The sequence below is a fragment of the Larus michahellis genome, chromosome 4, assembly GCF_964199755.1.
Source record: "Larus michahellis chromosome 4, bLarMic1.1, whole genome shotgun sequence".
Classification (NCBI taxonomy): Eukaryota; Metazoa; Chordata; class Aves; order Charadriiformes; family Laridae; genus Larus; species Larus michahellis.
This window is the reverse complement of record NC_133899.1, coordinates 29,122,610-29,142,139: the sequence shown is the minus strand read 5'-3', so window position 1 is coordinate 29,142,139 and position 19,530 is coordinate 29,122,610. Positions and strand designations below refer to the sequence as shown.

At 39.7% G+C, this 19,530-nt stretch overlaps 1 protein-coding gene across 1 annotated transcript in view; it reads right to left on the bottom strand.

Annotated features, from left to right (window-relative positions):
* The window catches only part of MNAT1 (MNAT1 component of CDK activating kinase), a 127,228-nt gene that overhangs the window by 57,179 nt on the left and 50,519 nt on the right, over nucleotides 1-19,530 (bottom strand). Inside the window, exons 5-6 of the mRNA XM_074583706.1 lie at nucleotides 17,979-18,119; nucleotides 12,120-12,245 (exon numbers count right to left, since the gene is read on the bottom strand). Coding sequence (XP_074439807.1) covers nucleotides 12,120-12,245; nucleotides 17,979-18,119 — 267 coding nt within the window. The remainder of the gene's footprint in view (nucleotides 1-12,119; nucleotides 12,246-17,978; nucleotides 18,120-19,530) is intronic.

Sequence of the window (19,530 nt, the reverse complement as noted above, 5' to 3'; positions counted from 1 at the left end):
AACTTGTAGTCATGATCTGGCTCAAATCCTACTCCAAATCAAAGTGGAGAAAAATGCAGCCACTCCCAGCATCATTACCATCATGCTCTTACAGAAATTGCCACCTTTTTGAAAAGGCAGAAAATTCTTCAAATATTTACTAATTGATTATTCAGACTTTGCTTGTCTGAACTCAAAGGGCCTATTACAGGGAAGCATTACAAGCTGGACACCTTTATCTGTAGTCTTGGATGTATGTGGCTTTTTTCTTACTCTAGCCACGTACGCATGCCCACAGATACACAAACACAGGCAGCCCTAAGCCCTGGTACCAAAGACCGCCTAACGATGGCGAGGATCAGATGCCTACATCGATCCCTTTTAGGTCTGTCAGCACGTCTACACAGCAGAGACCAGCAGCTCTTGTTTACTTGAGCACTGCCTCTGACAGTCTTGCAGAGGATCACATTTCTGTGATTTTCTTTCTATGCTTTGGAGAAGAGAGCAGTGCTCTATTTACTTATGCCTCTTTTTCAAGTGATGAAAGAGGAGAATGGACCTCAGACCTAAAAATATACGCTGCTTTCCTCCTGTGCACAGCCCTCAGTTTTAAATTGTTCCTCCCTCCAACCTACTTACATTTCCACTCTTCCAGTTCCCCATGCACCGCCTTTAAACGTACCGTCTGTCTCCTGCAGGATCTACCTCACTGTCCCAGAACAATACAAGAATCATTATTCTTACACAAAGCCATCATTTCGTTTTCTACCCATCATTGGAAATGTTGCAAGTTCCAGTTTCCTGGCCCCCATCCAGCTAATTTAGATAGATGGTTCCACATGTGCTCTCTGTCCCTCCATTTCCTGCCCATACCACTACACACATTTGTCTAAGTGAGTCAAAGTAGGTTTCTTTGTAAGTCTCAATATTCTTACACAATTTATACTTTAAAAAAGAGCCCACATAAAATACAGCATATTAACATGCTATTATACGCTTTGCAAGAGGTAGAGGATTTTGCCGCTCTGCCACACATTCTGCTGAACTGTAACATGTCACAAACTACACCTGAGCCTCCATTTCCCCAAAATACAAAAGTTACCTGTGTAGCAACTATGCTCAGACAAAGCAGAACAATAAACTAAAATAGTCAATTCTCCACTTTGATATACTCCATTATCCCGGTTTTTCTTCTTTAAAAAAAAAACAAACAAAAAAAAACCAACAAAAAACACCCACATTTAAAAGGAATAAAGATGAACCAAACTTTCAGAGACCAAGGCACTTCTTCATGAGGATAATTTCTCTTTCATTAGTAGCCAATGCTGTCAATATTCCTCTCCAGCAACACCTTAACTGACACACTGAGTCCAGACTAGGTATATATGGGGAAATTCACCTTTTGATGTCCAATGCTGATTGCCTAAAACAATATTCCTTTCTCCCACCCTCTGCACCTGAACAAACATTCCTGAGGAAAATTACTTTTGAAGTCTCCTTGGTACAGAATATTGTCTCTTTGATCCGAAGTATCTTTTCTGCAAGTACCCTAGCACAATACGCCTCTTGGATGAGTACTGACTATTGAAAACTAGGGCCCCCAGCAGCTCCTTTGAAATGCATCTTTATTATAAAGTGTATTTTTACTTTATGAATGCGCTGTTTTAAAGCTCAAAAGTTGACTCCTCTGAGACCCTACAGCAAACATTCACTTATCTGCTGTGTTCACTTAGGCACAAGTTAAGGTGTAGGAAGGTGGTACACGCACATACACAGAATGGCCTCAATCAACACGCTAAAGATTTTTTTTTCCCTTGTAGGGAATTAATATACTAGTAAGGCTGATGTACCTTGTAACAGAGTCCTGCATGTACCCCCCTGCCTACAGCCAGAACCATTGTTAACAAGTGTCACAGTTAAAACCACCCAAGTGTGCACACACCATCCTCTGCTGCCCCTGGGGACCAGGCTTCCTACGTGTAGGAACTGATGTAGAAAGATGAGAACCGGAACACCCAATTCCCCAAATTCTTCCATCGCAGTGCTCTCCTGTAATTCCTAATCCCACGCAGGAGCCTCCTAGCCCTTGTTCCTAGAAACTCCCCTGTCCCGCTCATTCCTATCTTTCTGACAAACTCTGCCCCAAATCCCCCGCCCCCTCAGAGCAATGGCCTGATATCCCCCCAAGTTCTCTCCAAAGCACCGCACATCCAAGTCCCCACTTCCTCCCCCATCCATCTCACCTGCTGCCCTATGCTCCCCCGTCCATCCCTACAACCCCCTGCTTACCCATGACACCACTGCTGCTGCCTGCACTGGATACCCTGACACGTTTCTTCCAGCAACTACCTCCCACTACGGCCATCCCTCTTGTCCTTCTCTTGGCTCCCCTTGCATGACCTTTTAAGTCTGGCAAGAATTTCAGAAGAGCCAGACGTATGCTGTACTTACTCAAAATTTGTCTGAAGAAGGACCTGAGAACAAGCAAGGAAGAAAATATAGCCATATGGGAGATCTTCTAACTGCACTGCAAGGTCAATACATTCTACAACATCAGCAAATAAGACTAAAGTTCACTGAGAAATTAAATAGACAGGAATAAAACCAGTCTGTGAGATAAGTCTGCACACACATGCCTAATAGGCAAGTCTCTCAAAACCAGACAGACAGAACCCAACTGACAACTGACTCAGAGGAATCTGTGAGGCCATTAGCCCAGCTCTGCCATTCCAGGTCACCAGCCCTCCTCCAGGTACACAATAGAGAAGATGAAGGGATGACACAAAACTCCTTTGATCAGCAGCAACAGAAGAAAGGATTAAAAGAAAACACGTAGTGTTCTCACAAACGCAGATAAGTGCTAAAAAGGATCATGGCAGAAAGATCACACACTCTTGTATGCACATACAAAAATTTAGTACTTTAGCTTGCATAAATGGCTTCAAATCCTTCATTGCTCTTACTACATTTATTTAAATGTTCTTATTGCTCTCTTTAAAAGAATTTTCCTCTCTGAAGGGTCCTCTTTTCAGCTGATGAATGTCACTTCACATCTAGTCTGTCCAGTGGAGACGGTCTGTCAACGATTTGCAGAAGAAATCAATACTTTTATTGCTAAGTAACAATTAAGGAGTCTTCAACTATTTTTTTTAAGATCTAAATTCTAAAATACTTAGTTCTCTGAAGTCCTCCTTACACAGTCATCTTCAAGTACATAAGAAGTACCTACAAAGAGGCAGAGAACAACCTGCTTTTGGCATCTACCTAGGCAGAAAATTACCTTGCATGAGGTCAAGGAAGCGCACAGTTACTAAGTTTCCCCTAAAATGTAAAAGCCAGGGCAGTAAGTGCTACCAGAGGCTGCTCAGGAGCCTGCAGAGTCTCCATCTCCGCAGGTCTTTAACAACAGGTTAGGCAGGTACCTCTCATGAAGTGCCACCAATTCTGCCTCACAGGAGGGGGGAAGGCCCCCATGACCTCTTAAGACCCTTGCCCAGCACTATGATTATACAATTCCAGAAATGCCCACTCCAATTTTGGCACCAAAGCTTCTCATTTTATTCATTTTTCTTCCCTGACTTCAAATTCCGCCTTTACAGAGGAACTTTGTCCACTTTCATTTTTTTGTATCATCTCTATCAAGACATAATGAGACCGCTTATACTCACACTTTTAGACAAGCTATTTATTTCTGTTTCACCCTAGCACTACTTTCTGGTATGTTTATTTTTAAACAGTGCATCAAGCAGCACTATTTAACAACTTTTTGCATTGAAAGTGTGGTTCAATAACTTTGCACTGCTCATTTAGCACAAACTCTAATATTTAACATTTATGATGTTTGCAACTCTTGGCCAAAGCACAGCATCAAAAGAGCATATATGCACTAAATTGTATCTTGTTAAAAAGAACAGCAGCTCTGAAAAAAGTTATATTGGAACAATCCATAAATGTGTTTACATTATATGAATGATTTGCTGTTCCTTCACAAGGCATGTAGGAAGTCAGCACTTCTCAAATGTGTAAAGTATTTCCATGTGCTTAAAGCATGATCTTTCCAAAACAAACAATGATTGAGAAATTTTTTATTATTCTTTATTTCCCTGCCAGCTGTTTTTTTGGACTCTCCTCTCAGCCACCTTCTTTCTTTCAGTCAGATCTCTCCTTATTGCTCACAGTAACACCTACTCAAGCAATAGCATTTTCAGAGCTATAAGACTCAGAAATAGGAAGATCTCCGGCTGATTTAAACAGCATTTTCTTTAGATCACTTTACAACGTGTCTTTGTGCTATCGTAGCTAGTGGCAGGTCTGGCTGTTGCTTAGAATGGAATTTGGGCATCCTACATTAGGACCTAAAGCCCAGTTCCTGCTGCTCTGTCCCAGTGCCTGCTCCCAAACAGGCAGGGGAGCAGATGACAGCTTCACTGAACCCTTTTGGCAGCTCTTACAGAATCAAACATGAGATTAAAAAAAACAAATAAAAAGTAAAAAATAAAAAGAAGAAAGGAAAAAAAAAAAGAAAACCCAAAAAACCCAAATCCTAAAACCAGTTCCGTTCCAAAAAGTGACAGCTAAAGGGTAGATCTGCTCCACTGCTGGCTCCAGCCACTTGACTAACAAGTAGGTTTGTCTTGCTGTTCACTTCTGTACAATTAACAGTGTTGGCACTATTTCATTTACTAAATTCCAGTCATTACAGCTGTGCAAACTTATGGGCCTAATTTGTATTTATACTAATATGTGTATATAAACATGTGCTGCTTTAGCCATGTAAAGGAGCCTTAAAGCAAATGAACAAATATTTATTCTAACAGAACAGTATAAGAGAGCCCAACCATAAAGCAGAATCAGGTCAAGCAGTTCTGATTACGACTGTACACCAAACAGCTTAATTTCAACTACAGCATTTTTCCTAAGGCATTCGAAGCAGAAATCCTGCAAAGGGATACAGGGAGACCTAGAAATGCATTTGCAAAATCCAGCCTCCTTTTCCAAGGCCAGCATTGTGTAAATGAGGGGAGAGGAAATGAGAAATACTATCATTTACTCTGCTTCCCCCCCGCCCCAAAAACCCAAAACAATTCTTACCTACACTAGGAAAAAAATTCATTAAGTCAACATAATGTGCTTAATGTTTATGAACTTTGATATAGTAGTAATTACTTAGTAAGGCCAGAACCCAATTAAATGTTTTAGACTTCAGTCTGTGGGATGGAGTGCACAGGAAGCGTTCCGATGATAGATCACTTAAATAAAGTTTATCTGGCATACACTTCAAAACCAGAGTTCAGAAACTTTAAGCACAGTTCTGCATGTATGTGCTTGACTCTTAACAAAACATCCTTACTTAGAGGGCTAGAGATTTATTATGACAAATGTATTTACTACTGCTAACCATTCTCCATCACGCTACTCAGAAGTGGCAGGCATATTGCATATACAATCCTATGAGATTTAAGTGAGCGGTATGTGGATCACAGGACTCTAGATTACTGTTAAAATCCAGCACGTTTAGCCCTAATTTGAATTCTATCATCCCGCATTTTTGTCCTACATTTGAATTCCGTATCCATGTATTGTCAGAGATTGTGGAGATCCAGCAGCCACAATTTGTTTTCCTTTTGGCTTTTCAGAAACAGGTATCCTCAGTGCAATGCTCATTGTTAAAAACAAGGTATTGTTACTGATGACAAAGATTCAAAGCTAAAGCAACATACAATATATATTCTCACTAGGAATCACGAGAAGGTGCTTAGCAACTGCAGATTCCCACTATCAGAGCTGGCATTCTAGGGCTCTGTGCACCTGCGCTCCAAACGGGCACCCACTGTGCATCTCCTCTCTAGGGAAGCTGCTTGGCCAGCATGCTGGTTCTCTGAGCACCTTCATCTCGAGACCTGCTGGAAAGCGCTGCGACTCCCCTCTCACCAGCACATCTGGGGTTCCTCTGCAACGGGACTCTGCTTTGTGGGGCTGATGCCCAACCCAGTGTGTCTGAGCACTGAGCTGGGACACAGCCATCATGCTCGCAGACCCCAAGGCTGCAAGGGCAATGCAGCAGCCTCGCAGTATAGATTCACCCAGACGCCTGCTGGAGGTCTAGCTATAGCTCAGCCAGTGCCACTGAAAATTTCACCTTTACACGCACGCTCTCTAAAACAAGTACGTTTATATGCCTAAACACACTACTTCCTCTTGAAAGTAAGTGTGGTGATTTTGTTGTGATTCTAAACTAGAAAGTGTTGTGAAAAGGGAAATATTCCACCCAGCTGCTAAAAAAGAAATGTGCATAGTATAAGCCAAATGAAGATTAAAAACAAAACACCAGTTAAACTCAGACTGGCATACATCTCAAAGAAATCAATTCCATCTGAAGTGTTTCAGCCTGAAGATAGACCAGCTGAGCTAACACTGAAGGAAGGAAATAGGCTTGATTTTTTAATTTATTTTTTAAATTTAGGCAAATATTAAGAGCACAAAAAAAAAAAAAAAACACACACACACGAAAAAATCCAAAAGCCACCAAACACCACACCAACAAAACCAGAGCAGTAAGAATTGTCAAAGTAAGACTAGAAGGCCAAAACGGTTCCCGGTCACCCAGACAGAGTGGCAAAGCACTCTAGGGACCTACAGAATAGTTGTAGACTAAAACCATAGTGCAACACACCCTTCACTTACCTCAGAGTACCTGGCATATGTCTAAGCTACTTTGAAGGAGCACAATTGATTAAAAAGGTATTTTGACAGACTTTTTTGCGTTTGGAACAGGATTTTAGATAATTGCTCCACAAGCTATAAAAGAAACAGACTGAAAAACAGGAGCAGCCGCTGAGCAGTTGTTTGCACAGGAAGCAATATTGTAGGAAAAGGCAATAATGGAGAACAGTTAATTTGACCTGAGCTGATGAGGTCAGTGTTTTAAAAGAAATAGCTCCACATAACATAAAATAAGAACGTTATTTCCCATTAGAATAATACTGAGAGTGTAACACTGCACGAAATCTATTCCCTAACACTTGTTATGATCAGCTTGGTGGTAACGTGCATTCCCGAGGTGTCCTAGACATCCTGTGTCTGACACAGATCCATTCCTCTGCAATACTGATTCGACTGCTCCCTCCCGCAAGCTCCAGCTGCTTCAGACTGCACATCGCTCTCCCAGCATTCAGCTACTAATATCCTGAAACTACAAGAACTTGAATAAAATCCTGGTAATATTCAGCCACGCAGAAAGTTAAATCTGACATCGCTGCTGTGACTTGGACTGGGAAGCAGAAGCTGAAGCAGGTATTTCACTCTTAATTCACTGCCATTCAGAGGTGCTGTTGACAGGAGATGGAGCCCAGCTCAGCGGAAGAGAGGTTAGGAATTTAGTAGGGCTGGATCCTATTCCTCCTTCCGTTGCTGCTCTGCTGTCTAATCCTGGGCGAGTACATCCCCTCCGGGCATCTGGTTCCCCTCCCTCCCTGACACGTCTATTTAAACTGCAAATTCAGAGGGTTAGTGACCATCTTGGTAATGACGAAGCATGTACAACACTCTGCACTAATATTTCTATTAATAAATATTCCCACTGCTATTAAGTAATAAAACAAAAACCGTGACAGAAACTGAACAGTCAATGATGTGTTATTTTAGTTTTGAGGTATTTGGTTATAAAATGTAAAAGGCAAATTCTCCCAAGTGGTAGCAGGCCAGGGGACACCTATGTTCTTTTCCTGCATATTTGGCCAATCCAATTAGAGGTAATTGAGTTTTTAACTACATGAAATTACTTCAAGAATACCATCACTAGAGGCTAAGTCTCCTGGGAGGCTGGGGGAAGGGAGAAAAGAAACATTCTAAAACTGGAAGGAACAGAAAAGGGACGGGGCGTGCAGCCTGAAACATGCTGAAGAGAAATGCATCTGAGTCAGTCTAAGGCATTCATATTCTTTACAAACATGTAAATAGCTGGCCCACAGCCTCAAAAGTTTGCATGTTCCCAGTTCCCAATGAATTAAAGAGGAGTTAAATACATCCACACTTCTATGCGTTTTTAACCACAGCGTAATGTAAAGCACAGATCTACAAGCACCAAAACGCTCCTACAGTCCTGTAAGCACCAGAGACATAAAAAGAAGACTAAAGCACCATAATGAAATTAATTCCTGCTGCATTTGCAAACTGCCATTCATGTGCAATGCCTATGAGCACCTCTTTTACATATTAAAATTAGCCTCACGTTAAAGCCACTTCCCAACCAGAAATGGTGACTGTATTCACCAAGAAGCAGCACGGTTCTATTGCCAGACCTTAGGTTTGTTTTGTACACCCTCATAAGCCCTAGAAATGCTAGAAACGTCATTCATTTCTGACAACCTTTGCTCTTTTTGATGGCTACTAAAACCTGAAGTACAAGCACTGACAGGAAATAGTATTTTTAACACTGCTGCAACAATTAAGATTGCTACAGTTTCTTTTGTAGCCTTACACTGATTTGAGATTAGATTTACTAAAACCATTTTAAATATTCAGCTGTGCTGAAAGCCTATTTCTTAATATGATAAGCAGAGAACTCTGGAGCACTTTCTTCCCCCGCTTAGAGGTAAATCAAACCAATTGATTAGGAAGGTACGCTTCGTACACAAAACATAATTTACTGAATGAAAATTTAAAAGTTAATGAGCAGACTGCAAAGAAAAAACAACTTCCAGTTGAAAGGAGAAAAAAAACCAAAAAAACCCCCAAAAACCAAACACAATTTAACAAAAGGAAAACTGAAGGAGACCCCTATCCCCATGAGCTAATTGTCTGTCTTGTGCTATAGGGGATGCTCTTGCTTAGCGTACAAGTGAAAGACACTCCCTCCTCCCCTGCAAGCATAGGAACTCCACAGCACTGACACCTTAAACGAGCCAACTTCCTTGAGCATTGCCCGGGAGACTAGAATGGGCATGCCTCCATTCAGAAACGGAGAAACATGTCCGATTATCAGTCAGGCTGAAGAACACCTCTGAGACCATCCCAGGAAAAACACTCATGTTCAACCTGGAAAAGAGACGTACATCACCACAACTGGCGTAGTTTTATAACCTTTGTGTAAACAAAAGCCTCGGATTAGCCAGCATCTTAGCTAGCTCTATCTGTATTCCCTCTTTTGAAACATAATTAAGGAAAACAACCACCAGAAAAAGGTTAGCGGCCAAACTACTAGAAAAAAATAAAAGCACAGGGGAAGAAAGTACGTAGTGATTCATTAAATGCATGCTGACGAAACTAACAGTAAGCACAAAACAGACTTTTCACTGAAGCTATACTTAATTTGCAGAACTGTTGAGCATTAGTTAGAATTATATTTCTTAAGAAATTCTCGGTATTCTCCTAGAGGTGCCCCCACCCATGTAAGTGGTGTGAACCCCAGGGTTTAGAGAGGAACAAAACTAAAGCAACTATAAAGAGTGCTGCCCTTGAAGGGCAGCACAACCAGAGCTCTACCTATGAGCATACACCTATGCAAAACAAATGGACCGAGCGCCTCAGGTTTTTAGAAAAACACTCAACCTGTAAAATAAGCATGTCGTAAGGTGAGTGCCGAGGTGGGAATTCACCTTACGCTGTCACTAGAATACACTGTCACGAACATCAACCACATCAAATCACGTCCAATGAGCAGTATTGCTTTTTACAAAACTAACTCCGTTCTTAGCCAAACAATTTGCATTTGACTGCAGTAACTTTCCAAGACACATCCCAGTCCTAATCTGAAAACATCAAGAATTAGAGATTTCATTGCATTCCAGAGTCAATTTTAACAGTGAGGCCAATTAACCAGTAGAACACTGTGACCTTTAGGTCTTATTTATTCCTTCAGTTCCTATTTAGATCTTATTTGTTTAACTAGGGTTACTGGTTCTTGCTACATTTAGTGTTGTACTGTTCGGATCTGTCATGTTCTGTGTTAAGGAGGCACTTACTGTAAATTGAGTCACTTTTTAACCTTCTCAAACTAGAGGCAGAACACAGTACAAAGGCGTATCTTTCTGCCTTTGAATGGACCTCTGTGGCTCCTCTTTGCGTTCTCTCTGATTTTTGCATTCAAAATCCAATTGGCAGAACTCTTCAGTCCATAAATCTTCAGAATACTGCATTCGGAAGGAGAAGTCCAGGCACCCACACACACACACGCTGTGGCTAAGGGTCAAATTGGTTTACTTGCTTGCCTAAACTTCCAAATCCTCTTCACAGAGCCTATTATTTACGCTTTTATTTATAATTTTACATTTAGTCATATTAAAACACATTTCATTCACATCTGCTTGCAAACATTAAGCTGTGTCCTAGCAGAACACCCACAGAAATACTCCCATGCTGTGGTAACCAACACCTACTTTAGAAATAAGAAATTAGCCAGTCAATTAATTTATTGTGCAGAATCTCAATGTTGTTATTATAGTGTAATGTAATTTCTATATAATTACAAAAATCAATACCATATAGTAGCTAAATCAAGCACCCTACAAAGAAAATACGGAAACATCCACCTTTCTCAACAAAACGTCTAATTTTATCAGTGTAAAGCCTGTTTTGCTTGATGTAATACACTTTCCATAAATAGTAGTCACCAACTTCAAATATTCCAACCCTTAGCTTTATTGTTAACTGTATATGCTTAATTTATTTTTTTTAAGTTGTTCTTTTTTAGTCTAGGAGTAAGGTCAGTCAGGGTGAGGTTTTTTTATTTGTTTGTCTGGGACTGAAGAAATTAAATTAGTCATCTACGCACACTTTCTAAACACTGATAAAGTAACAATCAGTTATCTGGAGTATTACCCCCTATTATTCCAAATGTTAAGATTTAAATGTCATGACGCTAGAAATCTAATCCAAGCCTTTCACTGTACCTGGATGAAGTTCACTTAGGGCTACAGATTTGAAGTGTCCACTACCACATACTGCATTTAATATCCATTTGCAAATGCATTAGAAAGTACTTCCATTGTCCTCATCATGTAGCATAAGCCTATCTTCTTCATCTTCCCAGGAGAGAGGCCAACAGTCTTAAGAAATTCCGACAATATATTTTAGCAGCAAGAAAAAGTACAGGCATTCAGTTAGAGTATTTTTTAAACAGAACAAACCTTTTCTGTCCACTAGCTTTTCTACACAATCAAAATGTCACACGAAGCATACCAATCTCGCACAGACTCAGATTTTGAAACAAAAAGGAAGAAGATACAGTTTATACTACAGGAAAACAAGAAAATCTGCACAACTTTGCAAAAGCTGACACTACTTTCGGACAAATAAGCTGCAAATGCCTCTACATTGTGAACTCTTTGGGGGATAATGAACCCAGCACAGATACCCCTGACAAAAGAAATTGATTAATTGATGGGAGACTAGTTTGATGCAAAGTTTTTTGCTTTGCTGACTTCTGGGTTTGTTGAGGAGGGTAGAGAGCATTGGTTATTTCAAGACATCATTTACTGTTATCAATTCTAAAATACAAAGTCTAAAAAAAGTGCAGAGGTTTAAAACAAAACAGGAAACCAGTAAGGTGCAAAAGAGATCAGAACTCATGTACCCATCCCTAAACTCGTCTCCCCCAAACCTTTACATTTCCACACACAGGCTGATGCGTACTTGTACCATGTCGTGATAAAGAACTGGAATGCTGACAGATCTTTAGCTGTCACCGTAGCAGTAACACATTTGCAAAAATACTTACTGCTTCCTAAAGTCCAATAACGATGAAAATAGTGTCCTTAACCACTCATCACCATCTTCTAAATTGTCTGTCTCATACTTACAGATTATTGGAGTACTTAAGGTAAATCTGAAGAAAGTGCAGCCTATTCTTGAATTTCCATAATTGGTACACAAAGGAGACAAAAATAATTCAAGGACACCACAACTTTGCAGGGAAAGAGGTATAGCTTGTTCTTGTCAATTATGCAATGAAAATATTTCATATATTCCAACTAACAGAATGATTAAATTCTTAGCTTAATTCCTAATTACTTATTTAATTGGAAGAGAACAGTTTACTTCACATAATATGCAACCCAGGTTTAAATAACCTCTAAATTTCATATGAGGAAATCCTCGGTCTCTTGAAAGGCATTAAAACAAAAGAAACAAGCAAGTCTTACCATTTTGATGCCAGTGGAAAACGTGACTGGTTTGACAGGTTTGGGTTTTTCCAGTTGCAGTTCTGGCTGAGCAGATCTGTCCTTATGCTGAGCTAAAAGTAGCGAAGCAGGAAGACTGGAGCTCTCCTGTAAATACGAGGAACAAATTTAAATGATAAAACAAAACAAATATTAATTAGCACTGCATATTCTTCAAACTGTGTCTGAAAGGACACCACTAGCACAGCAGCATAACGGTAAGTATCCTCTCTATGAGAAACAGTTTACAGAAAACAATCATTTTCAGTAATAAGAAAAAGCTGCAGCAACCCCATAAATCAGAGTAACCTGCAAACAACCATTTTTATAGAATCCACATTAAAGACAATATAACAGGCTCCTTATTCCAACTAGCCAATGCAACTATATTTATTAAAATAAAAAAATTAGAACTTAATCAGAGAAGGAATAACACCAAGTAGTATAACTTGGATCAGATGTTTATCTAAGACGCATTCTTTCTACCAATGAACTCAGACCAGTTTGAAATTGTTTCCCATTAGATTTCACCTGAGGCCGTTTGGAAATGATCCTTGCTCTGCTTTGCACAATGGCACTATTGTAAGTGCAACCAACAGCATATTTATTTTCTCCTTCACCAACTTATTTTTAGGGAAGCCAGCCAATTTAAAAAAAAAAAAACTATATAAAACCCAATAAAATGAATAGTTAAGCAAACGAACTACTTAAATTCTCTGAACAGAACAATTCTACAACAGAATGATTATTAACATACATATATGTACTACATTCTTGAGAGAGTCAGAAAATTATCAGCCAAGTAATTTTCTAATTAATATGACTATCCCACATGCACACTGAAATCCTTGAGACTTCCTAGCTAGAAAGAATGTGAAGCTGAGAGCAGGGAAGAAGTTCAGACGGATTCTTCCCAGACGGCTCTAGCGCAGCATTTTATTTCTAAAGCTGTCAAATGTCACATACTTCTCTTTCACAGGACCAAGGAAATACTGAACTACAAACCGTATTTGTTACTCAAAAAAACCAAACAAACTTTAATAAACTGCACTATGATTTATATTTTTTTTTAATTTTTTTTTTTTTACTTATAACAGTTCAGGATAAGAAGTTGGAAGTTTTTAATGCTGCGAGATGCTTTTCTGTTCATGGCACCCTAGACAAATTTTCTGAAGTGATCATGAAGAACAGTTGTGTTGTACACTGACTTTTCACGTGACTCTCCAGTCCTCTTTCTTCTCTGTTTTTTGTTATGCTCACTTCATGTTAGGACTAGACTGCAAGTGTTAAAAGCAGAAAAAATTTCACATGAGATATGGTCCGGAGTCACAACAACAACTAAGGCACAGGATCCTACTCACATTTCTGTGATTAACTGGGAGGAGAGGAATGAAGAGGTTAAAAACATATATTGTAATAATAAGAGATGTCTAATCTCTCTACAGCGGGGATAAAATTTGGACCAAAAATACTTTAGTTTACAGTCTAAATCTTCAAAGCGTTGCACACGTCTGTAACCCCCATGCAGCAGCATGTGCAGCTAGCTGTCAGCAGTTTAAGGACTTTGGATTCTTTTATTCATCAGATTTAATATTCTGGGGGAGAAGGGAAGAGTGTGAAGCATTCTCTTGTTCATTTTGCCCTCTCATATTCCTTAAACGTTCACTGCATTTCTAATACAGTAACTAAAGGAAGCCAATTTTTGTACGAACTTCTCAGGAGTTCGCACAATGCCCGGTAACCAGGTTACACAACTGCGGGAAATCCACAATATGCCAGCAAACCACCACATCCGTGGTTGTTTGTCCTTTCTAATACGCACATAGCCCTACTTTTAACTATTAACACACGTGAAAGGTCCAATCCCGTGAGCATTTATCCATACTAGCAATTTTCTTCTGTATGGGAAAACAAACTATCTTAACTGTATGAACACAGCTAGTTATATGCAAAAATTTCTGAAAGACTTGTCTCAAAAAACCCCGAAGTTCTGGTAAAAGTGGGGACACTTGATGCCTTTAAGGCACCTTGCCCTTTGCTTGACTCCAAGCTACGTCACGGCCCAGGGAAAACCTGCCTTTCTGCCATGTGCTGCAATGCCATTTTGCTCATGCCTGAGAAGTACGGGCTCTTGAAGAGGTAAGGGCAAGTCCCACAACACAGAAGACATCTAAGCGCAGATCTATAATCCTCTGTATACAGGTGAGAGAGTTTATACAGTAAACAAAGGAAGTGCTTTAATATTTTTCTCAGTCCCAATTATCCAAGTCTAGAAGGCTAAAAAAAAAAAAACAAAAAAAACCAAAAAAAACTAAACAAAAAAAAACCAAAACACCAAACCTAAACCAAAACACACACATGACTCTTCCAGTAATACGTAAAATGCATTTGAGACTACAAGACTAAATTACAACAAGGTGTTGTGCTTTTAAAGTGAGAGGCTTTATTGTAAAAGAGGTCACTTATAATGAAGGTAATATAAGATCTGCCTAATTTAGTACCGGGAGGCAAAAAAGGTAACAGCTTAGCCAAAGCACCCACTTGCTCTTCCAGTAGCCTGCAGAGACTCTGCCGCCCTCGATGCCTTGCTCACCTGCCCAGCAAGTGATCCTGGCCTTCCCCTCCCTGCTCCCAGCTGAGAACGGTTTCATGGAGCTTTGGCCCCAGGTCCACTCCTTTCTGCACGACCCACTGCATCCCCCGGGTTCACCAGGAACCAAGCCTGCTGCACAACATTTTAAAAACCAAACATTTCTGTGCCTTTTTTCCCCTCCCTCTGGACTACCTAAATTATAAAAGCTCTTTGAAGATGGGACAATATTCACATACACTTTGTAAACAACTTTACTTCTGTAAACAACCTTTACTTAATATAATAATGCCACAAATAATACACATAACAAATTGTGAAGCTCCTCGGTCATTAGGATTTAAGCACCAAAGGTAAAATTCTCTTCTTGGAAGAGGAAAGACCTGACATTTCTACCTGCACAAAAAATTTGTCTTAAATTTTCTCTTGCTGCCCAGTAGGGGTGGGGGAGGAGGAATCTTGAAAAAAATGACCAAGACCCAGGTCAAGTGGGCTGTAGGTTCCCAACACCAGGTGACGCAACCAAAAGAGACAATGCAAAACCAAGGGGTGAAATGTCGCCTTCCCACCTTCCTCTACACTCACAATCCTGCTGAGTCAGTAGTTTTGCCACTGGTATCACTGTAGCCAGAACTTAATCCTTGTCGTTTTAGCACAGTACCAGCAACCACAGATACAAGATTTTTTTTTTCTCCACGTAATTCTTTACACTGTTACTGCTTATGCTTGGCTTTTGCTGCATTTCTCAGTTAAGTTTTACTTATGATCAGCTTCATTTTCAGATTTGCAGCACAGCATTAGGGGGATTTCGGAGACCATAGGAAATGTTTATTTGTTTAACAACTGCTGATTTTACAGAGACTTTGTAAGTCATTATACAAACACTTCAGTGCCAGTTTTATAAACCTGTAGTATTACAAAACAAGTTTTGGCTCAAATTTAATTCGACAGTGCTCCTTCATAAACAAAGACACAACTTAAAGCTGCCCAGTTTCCTTCCTCAGCCTTTAAAAATCACCTTTCTGTTGTTTTTAGAATATTAAGATATGTTTTAACAGCAATACATATGCAATCACAGTTAAAACTACCTATTTTGGTGAAGTTTTAAGGATTATTTATAACCATTCTTTCCTCAAGCCATCTGGTGAAGCAGGTTTCCAATAAAACCAACTGCTTTGTAAAAATAAAAAATAAAAAACCCAACCAACCACACAAAATCCACACAAACAAAAAACCACACCGGTCTCTAGTAAATCAAGAGTGTGTTTTAGATGGGATTGAAGTAAGTCAGAAACCAGTTAAAAATCCCTATCCTGCTCCATTAGATTCAACTTCATAGTGGAGCTTTTATTAATTGATACGCTACTGAAACTATTCCTAATGGTGTGGATTGTAAGCACTTTTACCTTTAAAGGGATAAGAGACTGCTGGATTCAAAGTTACAGACTTGAAGGATTTTCAGAGAACCCTTCTGCTCATCCCTGCTTTTGTCTACAAAAAAATGAAACACCAGCTCCTTTCAGTAAAACCAATGACAGGTTGCCAGGACTCCTGGCTTAGGAAAAGGCAGCTCTTCAGGAGAGCCTCTGAAAATTGCACATTGATGCTCTCTCTTCACATCAGTGCCTTCTGCACTGGTTCAAAGAGGAACTCTGCTTTTCCAGAAAATGTTGAAGAGCATCTGTATCTTGAGTAACAACTGAGAATACAAGGCAGGAAGTAATGCCATATTAATGTGAGAAACAGAAATAAGAGAGAAATTCTGATTTAAATCTGTCAAGCAGCTTTAAACCACATTGACAGCTACACACATGTATGCATGCATGCATACATACTTTTCCTTTTTCCTGATTTCCTTCAAGGTACACAGAGATTGGTCTCACAAGTGTTACGAGCATGCAAATGTGTGTGCATTCTTGTCTGTACACACACGTGTATTAAAAAAATTGAGATGTGAATCTTGTTTAAGTAACACAGTTATTGAGCTTCTCTATACCCGCACACCATTGTTGAATTTCAGATGCAGAATCAGTAGTAAATTCAGCCAAAGACAAGATTAACACAATTTTCAGAAATAGCCAAGTTTTTCTTCAGTTGGAACAACTCATATAGAAAAAGTTTTCAGTAAGAGAACATGACACACTCAAGGCAAGAAATCTTTTTCTCATAGTAGTTTTTGAATACAAAGGGACCACTTATTACTTAGGTGCTCTGACTCAAAAAGGGTTGACCAACGCCCAAATAACTCATGAGGTTACAGTTCCCTGCCTTCCACCATCTCCCCCTTGCTAAACTTATGAAGTAGCTCCCGATTGCCACTTTGCTTCAACACAGCAGACTGTCAACCACTATTCAGGACTGCTTAATAAGTCAACAGTAGTAACAGTTCACCTTATGGCTGAACCAACTTTGTAGCTCCTCTCTACCCTCCTCACACATTGCATGATCAGCCATGCACCAAAGCAGATGCAACTGTCATCAGCTGAAGGCAAAACAAGCAGACAGTTACATGGCCTCAGACATGACAGAACATCACCCATTATACATCAGGTTCAAGGTGGAGTAGTCATTGTATCAGCTATGCTAATGCAAGTCCTCCTTGATGACAGTCAAAGCCTGTGGCTTTCATATTGTCAATGAATTAAATAGAGATCTAGACTTTTATAATAGCCCTTCTTCAGATACCCAGTCAAATGTCAACTATTAAGGAAACTGGTAGATTGGCTGGACTCACTAGAGTAATTTCTGAAATATACCTTCACATGTCAATTACCAACAAGAAAAGAGCTTTCAATGGAAGCTCACTAGGGAAAAAAAAAAAAAAAAAAAGAAACAACAAAATTAAAACAGACAGAACCAGGAAAATAGCCTTCTTCTAAATACCCAAAGAAACCTTCTGCATTTTTCTTTGCTAGCATCTTTTCCAGGATTAATCCTGTGTTGAAACAGCCAAGAATGCTTTCCTAATTCATTTCTAACCAGCACTCGACATTCTGGATAGTGAGCCCAGTTAAGTCTAGGAGTCCCAGAAACACTTTTCCTCCAGTCCTTAGCCTACCAAAACCAGAGCTGTTTGTAACATTGAAATGAATGATAGGTGAGAGAACAGTAACACAGAACATGCAAGACAGGGAAGCAGAAAGGGACAGATGTGTTAATTCCACACAGTTAACTGTGGTAGAGATGAACATGAACGTACTTGCTGTTTGCTCTGCTACTGAGCATTCAAAGCCTCTGGTTTTGTTACTCACCAGTTCATCCAAGAGTGCCTGCTTGTTCTTCCTTTTTATTATCTGTTGTAGTTGTTCTTCTTTCTGTATAAGCAGTCGCCTTTGTTCATTTTCCTGTCGTTCTACCTCTAAAGCTTCCTCCAGCTCTTCCTGCTCCCGTGTCTGAAATGGGAATTAGAAGTCAGCTCATACCAATCTTCCTCCTTGGGTGGCCAGAGCTCACCCACAGCTCTGCTGCCTACCAAAGGACCTAGGACAGACCAAGCAATAGGAATGCTGCCAAATTCTACCTTTTAAGAGAATCTACCTTTTAAGGTAGAATTTTAGGGTGATTATGATGATTCTACCTCCTTTTATTGTCCAGTGCAAAGTTATATTTTCTTCCTTGCTGCTTTCTGCAGTAGGAAGTAACCACTTGGATCTTGGCTCTTTAAATGTTAGAGAATGACAATGGGTTTTCCTCACACCAGGCACTCTAAAATGAAGACACCCCCCTCCGCTCCCACAAATCCAACTTCAAGTGATATAAGCGGGTGACTGAAAATATAATCCCACAATACTGTTCCCAATTCCCCTGATCAGCTGCATCTTGTGTGCAAAGTACGCTCTGTGCTTCTTAACAGCAGTGTACAAGACAAATAAAACATTACAGATCTGTGAATATTGAGAAGCTTACAAGCTAAAGCATATTTAAGCATGGACTGTAAGTCACATTACCAGAAAATGAAGAATTTTTGCTGTAACTTGGACTGAAGTCATGTATTACAAGAAAAGAAGAGAAAGAAATAACTAGTACACAGTGACTAGTTTTTGTTTCAGAATTTACTTCTTGAGAAGTTTTTTTTTAACCTGTAAACTATTAAGTCATCTGTGTTTGAAAATCACAGTGGAATAAAAAAAGAGGAGGGCTCAAAGACAGGGGTGGGAAGGATTACAGTTAAACAACTTTATACAGAAGGAGGGAATCACAAGAACGTTAGTTTGGTGGTAAGAAGGTATAGGACAATAACATACAGAAAATATTTTCCAAATCTTCCTCACCAAAAATACTAAAGCAAAGGGAGATTCAGTAAAAATGAAGAGATAATTAAAATTTCATAAAACTTAAATGGATGGATTAATCCAAGGAAGCAGTTTCAGTAAACCACTATTGCAGCCAAGAGCTTAAGTAAAATTTGTTCGTGTGAGAAAAAGACCTAAATGTATGTTGTAAAGCATAGTGATCTGATATATGCCAGAATGCGCTGAAAAACATCCCTTTACCAAGCAGATCAAGTCGATGGGTCCTAGTGAGGCCCAGTTACTCCTGGATGCAAGAGCTGACAGATCTCATCACCTGCCACTGTGCCAACAGAAGCTGCTTTCATTTTGTAACTAGCAGTCACACCGGTAAAGAGCTGCTCACCAGTGACGATCTGAAACTGGATTCTCTTTGCATTTAATGAAAGGAAACAAACAAACAAAAAATCCCCAAGCTGCTAATTGAGGTTGTTTCTAAGAATTAAGGGATCTAGTTAGTTCAGTCAACAGAACTTAAGAGCTCAGGGTCTTTAAGACATTCCAGGCGTCTTCC